The following is a 10931-nucleotide window of genomic DNA, read 5'->3' on the forward strand; positions in this document are numbered from 1 at the left end:
CTTGATTTTATATCTAGCCATCTTACTGAATTCTCATATTTCTTCCAATAAAATTTTAGTTGATTCTCTTGGGCCTTTTAGTTTGTCTGTAATTTCGTATGCAAATACGTCTTAGTTCTTCCTTTCCACCACTCCATTTTTTCCCAGTGCATCAGTTAGGACCTCCTCAACACCAATGAATAGAAGCAGTGATAACACACATCCTACTCTTGTCCTTGACTTTAAAACAGTGCTGCTGTTTAGGTTTCTGGTAGACACTTTTCTTTTCCTCCTCCCAAGAATTTTTATTAGGAATTATCTGTCGAATGTTACCTGAGACAGTCAGTAAAACGTATTACCAGCTGCACACAAGTTAGGTGTTATTGAAGAGTCAAAGGACTATTAAACAAATTCCTGTCCTAGGAAAAGTTATCCTCTCACTGGGTAGAGAAGACCTAAAATGCAAAGGAATGAATAAAGATTTGGAGGGAGTGGTTATTGTGATGGGTAACTGTGATCATGTTCTCTTCCAAAACAGATTCATTCTCATAGAGCAGCAGCCAAGGAAGGTAAAGAAGGAAGCTCAAGGTAAATATTAGTCTGGCAATCGTTAAAGTAGAATTTTAGAACTAGATTTTCAAACTCATCTATTTCAATCCCCTTGTTTTACAGCCAGGAAATCACCAAAGGCAGAAAGAATACATATTTGGCCTAATGCTTTGCCTGGATCCAGCAAAGTTAGCTGCCCAGCCAAACCCGAGTTAGAATGGGACTGGCACAGAGCACCTGCTCACTAGAAAGATCGTGGGGGGACGGGGGTGGAAATGTTCAGACCCTTTGCTGCTGGCGGTGGGCATCGGGCCTGGCCACAGACCTTCTCAGAGGCTCTGGAGAAGGGATAGGGAGGGCCAAAAGTCGTGGGGTGAAGGGGCTAGTCTTCAAGCATGATGGAAGGTGGAATACATGAGTCCGTCCAATAGAGTGGGGGGGGGACTTCCTTCTTCCTCCTTCTGGTTTTCGAGGCCCCGCTCTCCATTCCCTTTATCCAGACCCAATAGAATTTGAACTGGGAGAGACCTTAGATAATCATTTATCTCTTCCTTTTATAATAATGAGATGGAGAAGGAGAAAAGGAAGATGTCTTGCCGGACGGTTGTATCACTAGTACCACTAGAACCAGAAAGAAGATGGTTCCTTTCCAGTTGGGCACGTCTCTGACTACACTGTTCTTGGGCTGTGAACTGCATTTTATGTCACAACTCAGTGCACACATACCGTATAGACATAAGTCCCTTCTAAAACAAACTTACCATACACTCTGATTCTTTCTGTTCTGTTTGAGTTTATTATTTATTTGGGGGGGGGGGAGCAGAGAGAGGGAGAGAGAGAGAGAGAGAGGGAGAGAGAATCCCAAGCAGGTTCTACACTATCAGCACAGAGCCAGACACAGGGCTCAATGTCACAATCTGTGAGATCATCACTTGAGGCAAAATCAAGACTTGGGCTGCTCACCTGACTGAGCCACCCAGGTACCCCCTATTCCGTTTGTATGCAAAAAGAGTATTTTGTGTTTTAGCGCTAGCCGTGTGTTTTAAGGTGATTTCACGACCCACTCCCTCATCTGCCTGCAGTGTGACAGTCAGTGAGCTAGATAACTGCTGGTTGGACTCAGGCATTCACTCGGTGCGATTCATCTCGTAAGGTAAAGCAGCTAGGAAAATGGAAAACCTCCCCACCCGCCAGCAAATGATGCCTGGGAGGCTAAGCCTGGCGGGGACGGATGTAAAATGCTTCTGGAGAGAGTTAGGTGCTTCTGCCGTGTGGTCACCCAGTTTGTTGACTGCACAAGGGCACTTGGCCAAGGGCCAGAAGGGGAGCAGGGTGAAAATCCTGCCTATACTTCATGTCAAGTTACATACAAAGGTCTCCCAGGGACACTGTGGGGCCATTATGGACAGACACAGGACAATTCTGAAAGCCCAGCATGTATGGAATTATTTCTGAGATCCCAGGTCTGTGTTGATTTTGCTTGCTAATAAGACTGGAGAAATACATTGTGAGAGGCATGGAAAATGGTACGAATCACTAATTGTCTGTGTGTGTGTTTCCTTCAAGGGGCTTCTTTGGATCTCTGCTGCGTAAGAGATGCTCAAAGGAAAGTGACAGTCAGGTAAATCTGAGGAGGATAAAGTACCGTGGCTGGAGAAGGCAGGGGAAACGGACCTAACATTGTCCTTTCTGTTTTCTAGGAGGGCTTTTTCTGGAGAAGGCGGCCACTTTGGCTTAGGGACATGTACAGACCTCTCAATGCCACACGCAAGAAAAACATGGCACAGAAGCTACACGACAAGGATTCTTCTCATTAAGATGAGATTTTCCACATGGAACTAGGGTACGTGATTGGGGAAGATTTTCTCTAAAATGAGGCAATTATGAAGAGTTGAATTGTTCCTTTCGAGAGTCAAAGCCTTGGCATTCTTCTCCTTTTCCCAGGGAGGCTGGCAAAGCCACAGCAGAGAAGGCCACAGATTCCACTACTGAAGAGCTGGGTGACGAGAGTGAGACACTATGTGAGGTTGTCACAGAGTGAACGCCGTCCTGCCTCAGGCCACCTACAAAGTTTACTTTCCGATACTCGCTTCTCAGCATTGCTTATAAAATACTTTTTCTTCTCATATTGAAATGTATAAATCCATAACCAATTCTAGCCACGTGGTAAGGAAGTAAAACGTAAACAGTTCAGAATTTATCTACAGACAACAGGGGCCACGGGCGAGAGAAGCAGGACTGAAGCCAGAGTCCCTCGTGGTAGCCAGGATTTCCGCAAGACACAAATGGGCAAAGTAGGGTGAATGGGGCGTCTTTCCCTCATTTCCCTGATACAGTCAGTCTCTGGAAACCGGACAACGTATCTTCAAGGGGCTTAGACTATTAAGTTCATTCACAGCTTATTCTGGTGCTCTCTCCCCTGGCTCACCAAATACCAGTTACTCACAACGCGCTTGACCCCCTGCCCGTAGAGGATCATCTCTTTCTGGCCCCTCCGTGAGGTCTTTGGGGTTGCCAGAGTATTTGGATCGCTGAGCCTACCTCCACTGTCGGGCTGAGGCCTGTCTGTCTTCCCAAGAGCTCAAACTCAGACACAAAATGTGTAGCGGGAAGTAGGGTGTTCCTCAACCTTACAAGCTAGTAGACAATTCCCATTGGGTTTTTGTGTTTGTTTTCTTTAAAAAAAAAAAAAGTCCCCACCCTCAGAGAGCTAGCAGGGAGATGCTGGAGGGTTAGAGTAAAGAATGTGTGAGAGCAGTAATCACCCAGGACTGCCCTGCTCAGGCCTTTATTTCAGAAAACTTATTGGTGGGGGCACTTCCTGTTCACCTGTACCACACTAGCCTCTGCTGACCCCACTGAGGGTCGGATGCGTGCGGCTGGGCTCTCTCCAGTTCAGCCCAGCACCGCACCTACCACTGCTTTCCTACCCAGCTCGGATCAGGGCTGCACGATTCCAAGAGATAATGCAGCACAACGTGCAGAAGACGCAAACATCCCTCCACTTCTGCAGAGGAGGGCGTTAACCAGTCACATTTGGGATGTTGGGAGGAGTCGGGGTGCCTGGGTGGCTCCGTCCGTTGAGCATCCGACTTTGGCTCAGGTCATGACCTCATGGTGTGGGAGTTTGAGCCCTGCATTGGGCTCTCTGCTGTCAGCACAGAGCCCACTTCAGATCCTCCGTCTCCCTTTCTCTCTGTCCCTCCCCCCAGCTCACACACTGTCTCTCAAAAATAGATAAACATTAAAAATAATGAAGTCATCTATACTTTCTGAGTAAATGAATGACAGATTTTAGAAAAAGGACGTCAGAGTCAAAATACAGTAGTGAATAAAAGAAATCCTGAACGAACAAGGTTTGATCATCTCTTTTCTTAATGTCTGTTTATTTTGAAAGAGAGCAAGGGGGGAGGGGCAGAGAGAGAGGGAGAGAAAGAGCCCCAAGCGGGCTCCGTGCTCAGTGTGGAACCCGATGCGAGGGACTCGATCTTACGACCGTGAGATCACAGCCTGAGCTGAAATCAAGAGTCGGATGCTTAACCGACTGAGCCACCCAGGCGCCCCTGACAATCTCTTTACATGCCCCCAAATAAATGCTGGTGGCTTAGCGATAGGTGATGGAATATGGCACCAACCGCTGGCCACCAACAGAGTCCCCCGAGGGGACAGTAGGACTGGGGCACAGCCCAGCAGATTTGGCAGGGTTGGTAGGAACGGTTCCAAGCGGAGTGATTGGCCCATCAGTGCCTCTTCGGCTCTATTAGTTTGCTGCTGCTGGGCAAGGACACCTGTTCTCCGGGTGCCTGTTCCCGTTCCCCCAGCGTTTTAGTGAGAATGGCCCCCAAGTGTCTGTCTCGGTGTGGTGACTTCAGTGAGCCAACAAATAACTGTGTTGAAAGCACAAGACTAGAGAGTAACAGTAATCGGAAGCAGCGGCAGCAGCTAGTTCACTATTTGCTTACTTGGTGTCAAGGCCTGGGTTGGGCGTGTTGCAGTCTTAATTTCGCCCAACAGTCCGTGAAAACATACTTTATTATCCCCATCTGGCAGATAAGGGGACAGGGCTTAAAGGATGTAGGTAACCTGTTCAGGTGCCCAAAGCCGCAAATCCAAAACTGCCAGGTAGGGGTTTAATCCAGGCCGGTTAACTCCAAAGCCTGCTGACGGTTATACTGCCCTGCTGCAGGGTGCAGGGGTACAGAGACGTCTAAGCCATGGTTACCATCAAAGAATCAATAATTAGAACGATGAGGATGGTGGCAGCTACTGTTTGTTGAGCACCTGCTTTGAGCCAGGCGCAGTACCAGGCCCTGTAGTCACTCTTAGGTCACAAGGGCAGAAACTCCTCATGCCAGCCCAAACTCCTTAATGAGCTGGGTGGAGCGGGGGCTGGTGGTGACTTTTTGAATAAGAGAGGTGGACACAGAGACAGAGCTGACGAGAAACCAAGAAGACCCATCTGTGCATCGTTGGGCTTCCCAAAGTGTGGGCCGGGATTCCAGGCAACTCCATTCTCCTGTTTTGGAATATTTCCATTAGCGCAAATGTGGTCATAGAGTGAAGCTTAGACAATGTTGTTTCTATAACACTACCTCAAATTTGCACAATACTTATTAGTCTCAAATGCTACCCTGCCATATTTCTTTTAATTTTTTTTTTTAATTTTTTTTTCAACGTTTATTTATTTTTGGGACAGAGAGAGACAGAGCATGAACGGGGGAGGGGCAGAGAGAGGGAGACACAGAATCGGAAACAGGCTCCAGGCTCTGAGCCATCAGCCCAGAGCCCGACGCGGGGCTCGAACTCACGGACCGCGAGATCGTGACCTGGCTGAAGTCGGACGCCCAACCGACTGCGCCACCCAGGCGCCCCTCTTTTAATTTTTTTAATGTTTATTTTTGAGAGAAAGAGAGAGAGCGCGTGCGGGCAGAGAGAGAGGGAGACACAGAATGTGAAGCAGGCTCCAGGCTCTGAGCTGTCAGCACAGAGCCCGATGCGGGGCTCGAACCCATGAACCACGAGATTATGACCCTCTCTGCCACTCCTCCACTCGCACTCTATGTCTCTGTCTCTTGCTCTCTCCAAAATAAACATTTAAAAAAATTTTTTTAAAACAACAATAAGCATTTATTCCTCAAAAAACATCTTTTTTAATGTTTATTTTGAAGAGAGAACAAGAGAGAGAGTACAAGCAGGGGAGGGGCAGAGAGGGAGACATAGGATCTGAAGCAGGCTCCAGGCTCTGAGCTGTCAGCACAGAGCCCAATGCGGGGCCCGAAGCCATGAATGGTGAGACCATGACCTGAGCCAAAGTCAGACGCTCAACCAACTGAGCCACCCAGGCTCCCCATTCCTCAAAAGTTTTGAGTCAAAATTTCGGGAATAGCTTGGGCACTTCTGCCCCTGGGTCTTTGGTGAGATTCTCAAGATACCACAGGGCTGCAGTCACCTGAAGGCTTGACTGAGTCGGAAGGGTCCACTTCCAAGGTGGTTCACTCACTTAACATGGCTGTCAAGGGGGTTGGAGGGAGGCCTCAGATCCTTGCCATATGAGCCTGCCCACATGCTGTTTGACTGAATGTCCTCACAGCATGATGGCTGGGTACCTCCAGAGTGAGTGAGCTGAGAAAGAGAGACAGAAATGACAGAAGGTAGCCTTCCTATGACCTCACCTCAGACGGCACAGAGCAGCATTTAGCAGTGACTTAGTCACTAAATCCAGTTCCCATTCAAGGGGTGGGAATTTAGACCCCACCTTTTAAAGAGAGAAGAGTCGGGGTGCCTGGGTGGCTCAGTTGGTTAAGCGTCTGGCTTCAACTCAGGTCACGATCTCGCGGTCCATGAGTTCGAGCCCTGCGTCAGGCTCTGGGCTGATGGCTCAGAGCCTGGAGCCTGCTTCGGATTCTGTGTCGCCCTCTCTCTCTGCCCCTCCCCCATTCATGCTCTGTCTCTGTCTCAAAAATAAATAAACGTTAAAAAAAAATAAAAATAAAGAGAGAAGAGTCAAAGAATTTGTGAACATATTTTATTTTTTTCCAGCACTCATTCAGTAGATCTTTTTTTTTTCAATATATGAAATTTATTGTCAAATTGGTTTCCATACAACACCCAGTGCTCATCCCAAAAGGTGCCCTCCTCGATACCCATCACCCACCCTCCCCTCCCTCCCATTCCTCTTCTGCTCCTGGTCACCCCCTATGTGGCCATCTTTCCATCATTCATCTTTCGAAGCCAAGTTCAAACAGCAGCCCTCCCCGAGAAGCCCCTCCCAACATTCTATATTCCTTCCACAATTATTAACTGAGCACTTACTATGTACCGGGAACTGTTTTAGGGGCTGGGGACAGAGACATCAACAAAGCCCCTTCCTTCACAGTGTTCGCATTCTAGGGGGAGAGGCGAGTCCCAAACACACACACAAACATATGAAGCACTTCCTGGTGGTGATAAATGTTATGCAGCAGAATAAAGCCAGGGGAGTGAGAGGTAACCTTGTCCTTGAAGGGGAAGTCAAGGAATACCTCTCTGAGGCGGTGACATTGAGCAGCACTGAATGAGGCAAAGGACCGGGTCACCCAAATGTCCGGGGAAGAGCATTCCAGGCAGAGGGAGCAGGCAGTGCAAAGGCTTCGTCCTCCTCCATGGTGGGGCTAGCTTCCTTCTGCCCAGATTTTGCACACACCTGTCTTGTGCTGTCCTTCTCGTTTTATCTTGTCTTACGGTCCTTTAAGGTGTGCGTCTTCATTCTTGTACTATAGGCCCTCTGAAGGCACCAGCTGCCTTTGACCCAGCTAAATGTCCCTCACTGGGTTTTGCACGGGTCACGGCACACAGCAGGCGATCATCAAGTGCAGGAGACGCGGATGGACAGCGGGATGATGAGCGGTTGTACTGAGGGCCAGGTGGATGGACCGAAGGGCGAGGGGAGAAGCTAATGGGTGCTTCCAGCCAGCTTGCCCCATCTAGCCTCTTAGGCCTTGTTCCTTTCTTCTGCTTCCCCGTCTCCCTTTCTCCTCCGTATCCTTTGTCCCTCAGTTCAGAGCCCTCTAAAAACTTCTTCTCCCTGTTCTAAGGGCTGTGCCTGGCTTTTGTGGAGAGCAACTGCAACCTATCAAAGGTAAATGAAAATGCAGACGGCAGCTTCGACTATGGCATCTTCCAGATCAACAGCCACTACTGGCGCAGTGACTACAAGAGTCACTCGGAAAACATGTGCCACGAGGACTGCAAAGGTCTGGCCGGGGTCTCAGGGTGGGAGAGGTGAGAGGATGAGTGGGGTCTACTCTCAGGACTTCTCTTCCCACTCCAAGCCTGGGAATGCACCCAGAGGGATGGCCCGAGGAGTCCAGGAATGCCTTTGCTGAGCAGAGGATTAGACTAGTGGCTACGATGCCCCTCCGGTTAGGAGATTCTCCGGGGTGCAGGCTCCAGAAAGGCTCTGCACACCCAGTAGCAGAGGACAGCAGCGGCCAACCTTTATCGAGAGTGTGTTCTATACTAAGCACGTCCCATGCCAGCTTCTCATGCGGTGGAAACTATTATGATCCCCGCTTCACAGACGAGCAAACTGAGGCTCATAGAACCAGTGCTGAATGCCAGACTGGTGGCCCTGAAGGCTCAGCTCTAACCATCAAGTGCTGACTTTGTTTGGTTAAAGGCCTGGTTGATTGGAGGCCAAGGACAAACTCCCCACCTCAGAGCCACTCCTGGAGGCTCCACAGGTCCATGACTTTGCCCCTTACTCCCTCTTTGGTACTCTGATCGACATCCCTGCACTCTTCACCTGAAGAGCCTCTCTCATTAGGCAAGGTTTACCTTGGCCTCTGTGCTGCCTGTTTTGACATTTCCTTTCCCTAGAAACCCTCAAACGTGGCGTGAACCAGCATGTACCCTAGCTAGGATGTGTGGTGGTAAACATACATTTACTCCTGCCCCTCCTGCCCCCACCCCTAGCCACTCTTGACCTCTAGCAGCCATTGTAGGGATATCTCAGTGGGCCTCTGGGAGGGAGCCCTTGCCTAATCTGGAAGGACTCAGCCCCTGGGGGGCAGGGAGAGCCAGTGTCTGCCTCAGTCTCTGGGACTGTCCTCTGTGTTCTCACGGGTATTCTCTGTCTCCCCTTCAGAACTGCTGAGCCCCGATCTTCTCTCAACCATCAACTGTGTGAAAAAGATTGTGTCTGGACCAGGGGGAATGAAGAACTGGTGAGGAGGTCACTGTGGGACTAAGTTAGCAGGCAGAGCCCCAAGAAGGATGTAGTGACAGGAGGGGACAGGAGGCAAGGACTCGACCCCTTCTAACCATCTAGAAAAACGTGGGAGAGCGGCGGGGCTCGGAAATGGGACTTATAAGACTTGGGATCTGGGTCTTTCTCTGATGTTGTATTAAAACCGTTTTGGACACAGTAGCAAAGCAACTTGAGTTAGCTGAGTGAGATGGCTTCGGAGGGGACAAGGTGTCTCACCGAGCTTACCCAAGGGGTCTCTTCTCGGGAAGAGAACGGAGGCGGAGCTGGGAACTGTCAGTGTGGCTTTCCTGACAAGTTTCTGCCTCCTCGTGTATTTCCTTCACTACTTTCTTTGTAGAGCAGTATATTCTGCTCCACATTCCAGAGGACAGATCGTGGCTGCCCCCAAGCTAACGGGCTAATGTTCTGAGCAGTCAGGGAGGCTGGCTAGTCTCAGCCCCGGAGTCCAAGGGGCTGGGATAGAGAATCTGATTGGCTCAGCTTGGACCCATCATCCCCGAGTGGTTCAATGAGCTGTAAGTGTGGGAGCAGTTAAGCAGTACCATCATGCTGGCCACGGGTGGGGGATGGGGCTGGCCCTCTCCATAATTCGCAGCAACATTTTCTATAAAAGGTGCGTAGCTCCTCAGCTGAGCAAATACCCCCAAAGCTGTCAGCTTCCCAATGGTAGACAGTGCAATGGTTGCTTCACTTTTCTGAGCTTCAGATTGGAGATAGATGATAGATAGATAGATAGATAGATAGATAGATAGATAAGTTGCCTCTACAGGTGCCTGTGAGGATGGAGGGGGTTAAGTGCCTTGTCTACTCTAGGAACACCATGCGGAAGAGACGCTGACGGCTATTAGGGATGACCCTCTCTGGAGGGAGAGTCGATAGTTGCCCCTGAGATTGACGGATTGGTTATGTATGTACGTATGTATGTATGTATGTATGTATGTATGTATTTATCTTTCTGTGTGTTTAGTGACTCTCAGCCTTGTAAAATGGTGCGCTCCCCCTTCGGGGCCAGAGGAGGATTTGAAAACATGGGAGCATACTGGACGGGGGGAGGAGCCAAACACCACAGAGAAGAGAAATTTAAAGGAAGGCTCAGAGGGGCCACAGGGGGACAGACCAGAGAGCGAACAATGAAGGGGGTTCTGTGCATTGCCGTGCTGTGCTGTGCTGTGCGTTCACTAAGTGCTGGGTCATGGATGTGGAGAAGGAGCTACTAAGTAGGAAGCAAGAACCCAGCCTTCTTCTCTCCACAGGGTGGCATGGAGGTTGCACTGTGCGGGCAGGCCACTCTCCTACTGGATGACGGGGTGTCACAAGGAATGAGACAGGCGTGGAGCCATTCCAGCGTTCCTCTTCTCGCCTGGGGATCCTTCATGCCTTCTTCCTCTTGCCTCCACTTCACGTTATTTTCTTTCCTTCCCATGTTCAAAAAGGACTGACCAGAGCCCCAGGAATAAATGGTTTTCTAGGGCTTTCTCCTTGTACCCATCCAGGCCCAGGCCCCTGGTTCCTGACTGTCATTCGCAAACCAAGAGAGGACCACAGTGAAGAAGTTGTTATATCTGGGGAATTGTTAAAGCATTCCTTGTGCAAAGAATGTGTTGATTTATTCATTTTTAATTCCAGATATCTTCGAGTACCTAGTATGGCAGGAGGGTGGTAGGTACTAGAAGAAGCAAGGTAAATCATAACTATTGTTCTTGAGGTGTTCACCATCTGCCTGGAGAGGCAGAGACATACACGAATACTGGCTACAGCGAATGAGTGGATACATACAATGAATACATGGTGCTGATGTGGAGTTGAACCTGCAAAATGACAACGCAAAGACAGAAAAGGGGCAGTTGGAGGAATGTTCTACCCATGGCTACAATCGGAACTGCCTGAATAAACTGTCCCACCTGGGCCACTGCTGTCCCTACTTCTGAGCCTTAACTACTTCAGCTCTGAAGTGAGAGATTTGACATTTGAGTGGTTCCCAGACTTTTGGATTTCACAGACCTTTCTCAAAGGTTACTTTGTTTGGCCTCACAAAGGAAACACTATGGGACAAGGGTTTCTGAGGAGGCAGAGGCCTCCGGGTGCTGCCAGACCTCTGTGGCGTCTGCCTTTCCCTGTTCGGGAGCCACCACTGAAAGCTGCTTGTAGTAGACAC

General features: G+C 49.4%; 2 protein-coding genes across 2 annotated transcripts in view; both read left to right on the plus strand.

Moving 5' to 3' along the window:
• The window catches only part of LOC147571300 (uncharacterized), a 42101-nt gene extending 39445 nt beyond the window's left edge, over positions 1-2656 (plus strand). The window contains exons 10-13 of the mRNA XM_086696442.1: positions 518-567; positions 2095-2149; positions 2229-2371; positions 2473-2656. Coding sequence (XP_086552568.1) covers positions 518-567; positions 2095-2149; positions 2229-2345 — 222 coding nt within the window. The 3' untranslated portion in view covers positions 2346-2371; positions 2473-2656. The remainder of the gene's footprint in view (positions 1-517; positions 568-2094; positions 2150-2228; positions 2372-2472) is intronic.
• Positions 2657-7391: 4735 nt separating this feature from the next.
• On the plus strand, positions 7392-10697 carry LOC147571303 (lysozyme-like protein 6). The gene is made up of 4 exons (XM_086696435.1): positions 7392-7446; positions 7602-7760; positions 8654-8732; positions 10030-10697. The coding sequence occupies exons 1-4, from the start codon at positions 7392-7394 to the stop codon at positions 10097-10099; spliced, it is 363 nt and encodes a 120-aa protein (XP_086552561.1). The 3' UTR covers positions 10100-10697.
• Positions 10698-10931: the final 234 nt, after the last annotated feature.

The sequence above is a fragment of the Puma concolor genome, unplaced genomic scaffold (genome assembly GCF_028749965.1).
Source record: "Puma concolor isolate L17-30 unplaced genomic scaffold, mPumCon1.1.hap2 unalloc_scaffold_30, whole genome shotgun sequence".
NCBI classification, from domain to species: Eukaryota; Metazoa; Chordata; class Mammalia; order Carnivora; family Felidae; genus Puma; species Puma concolor.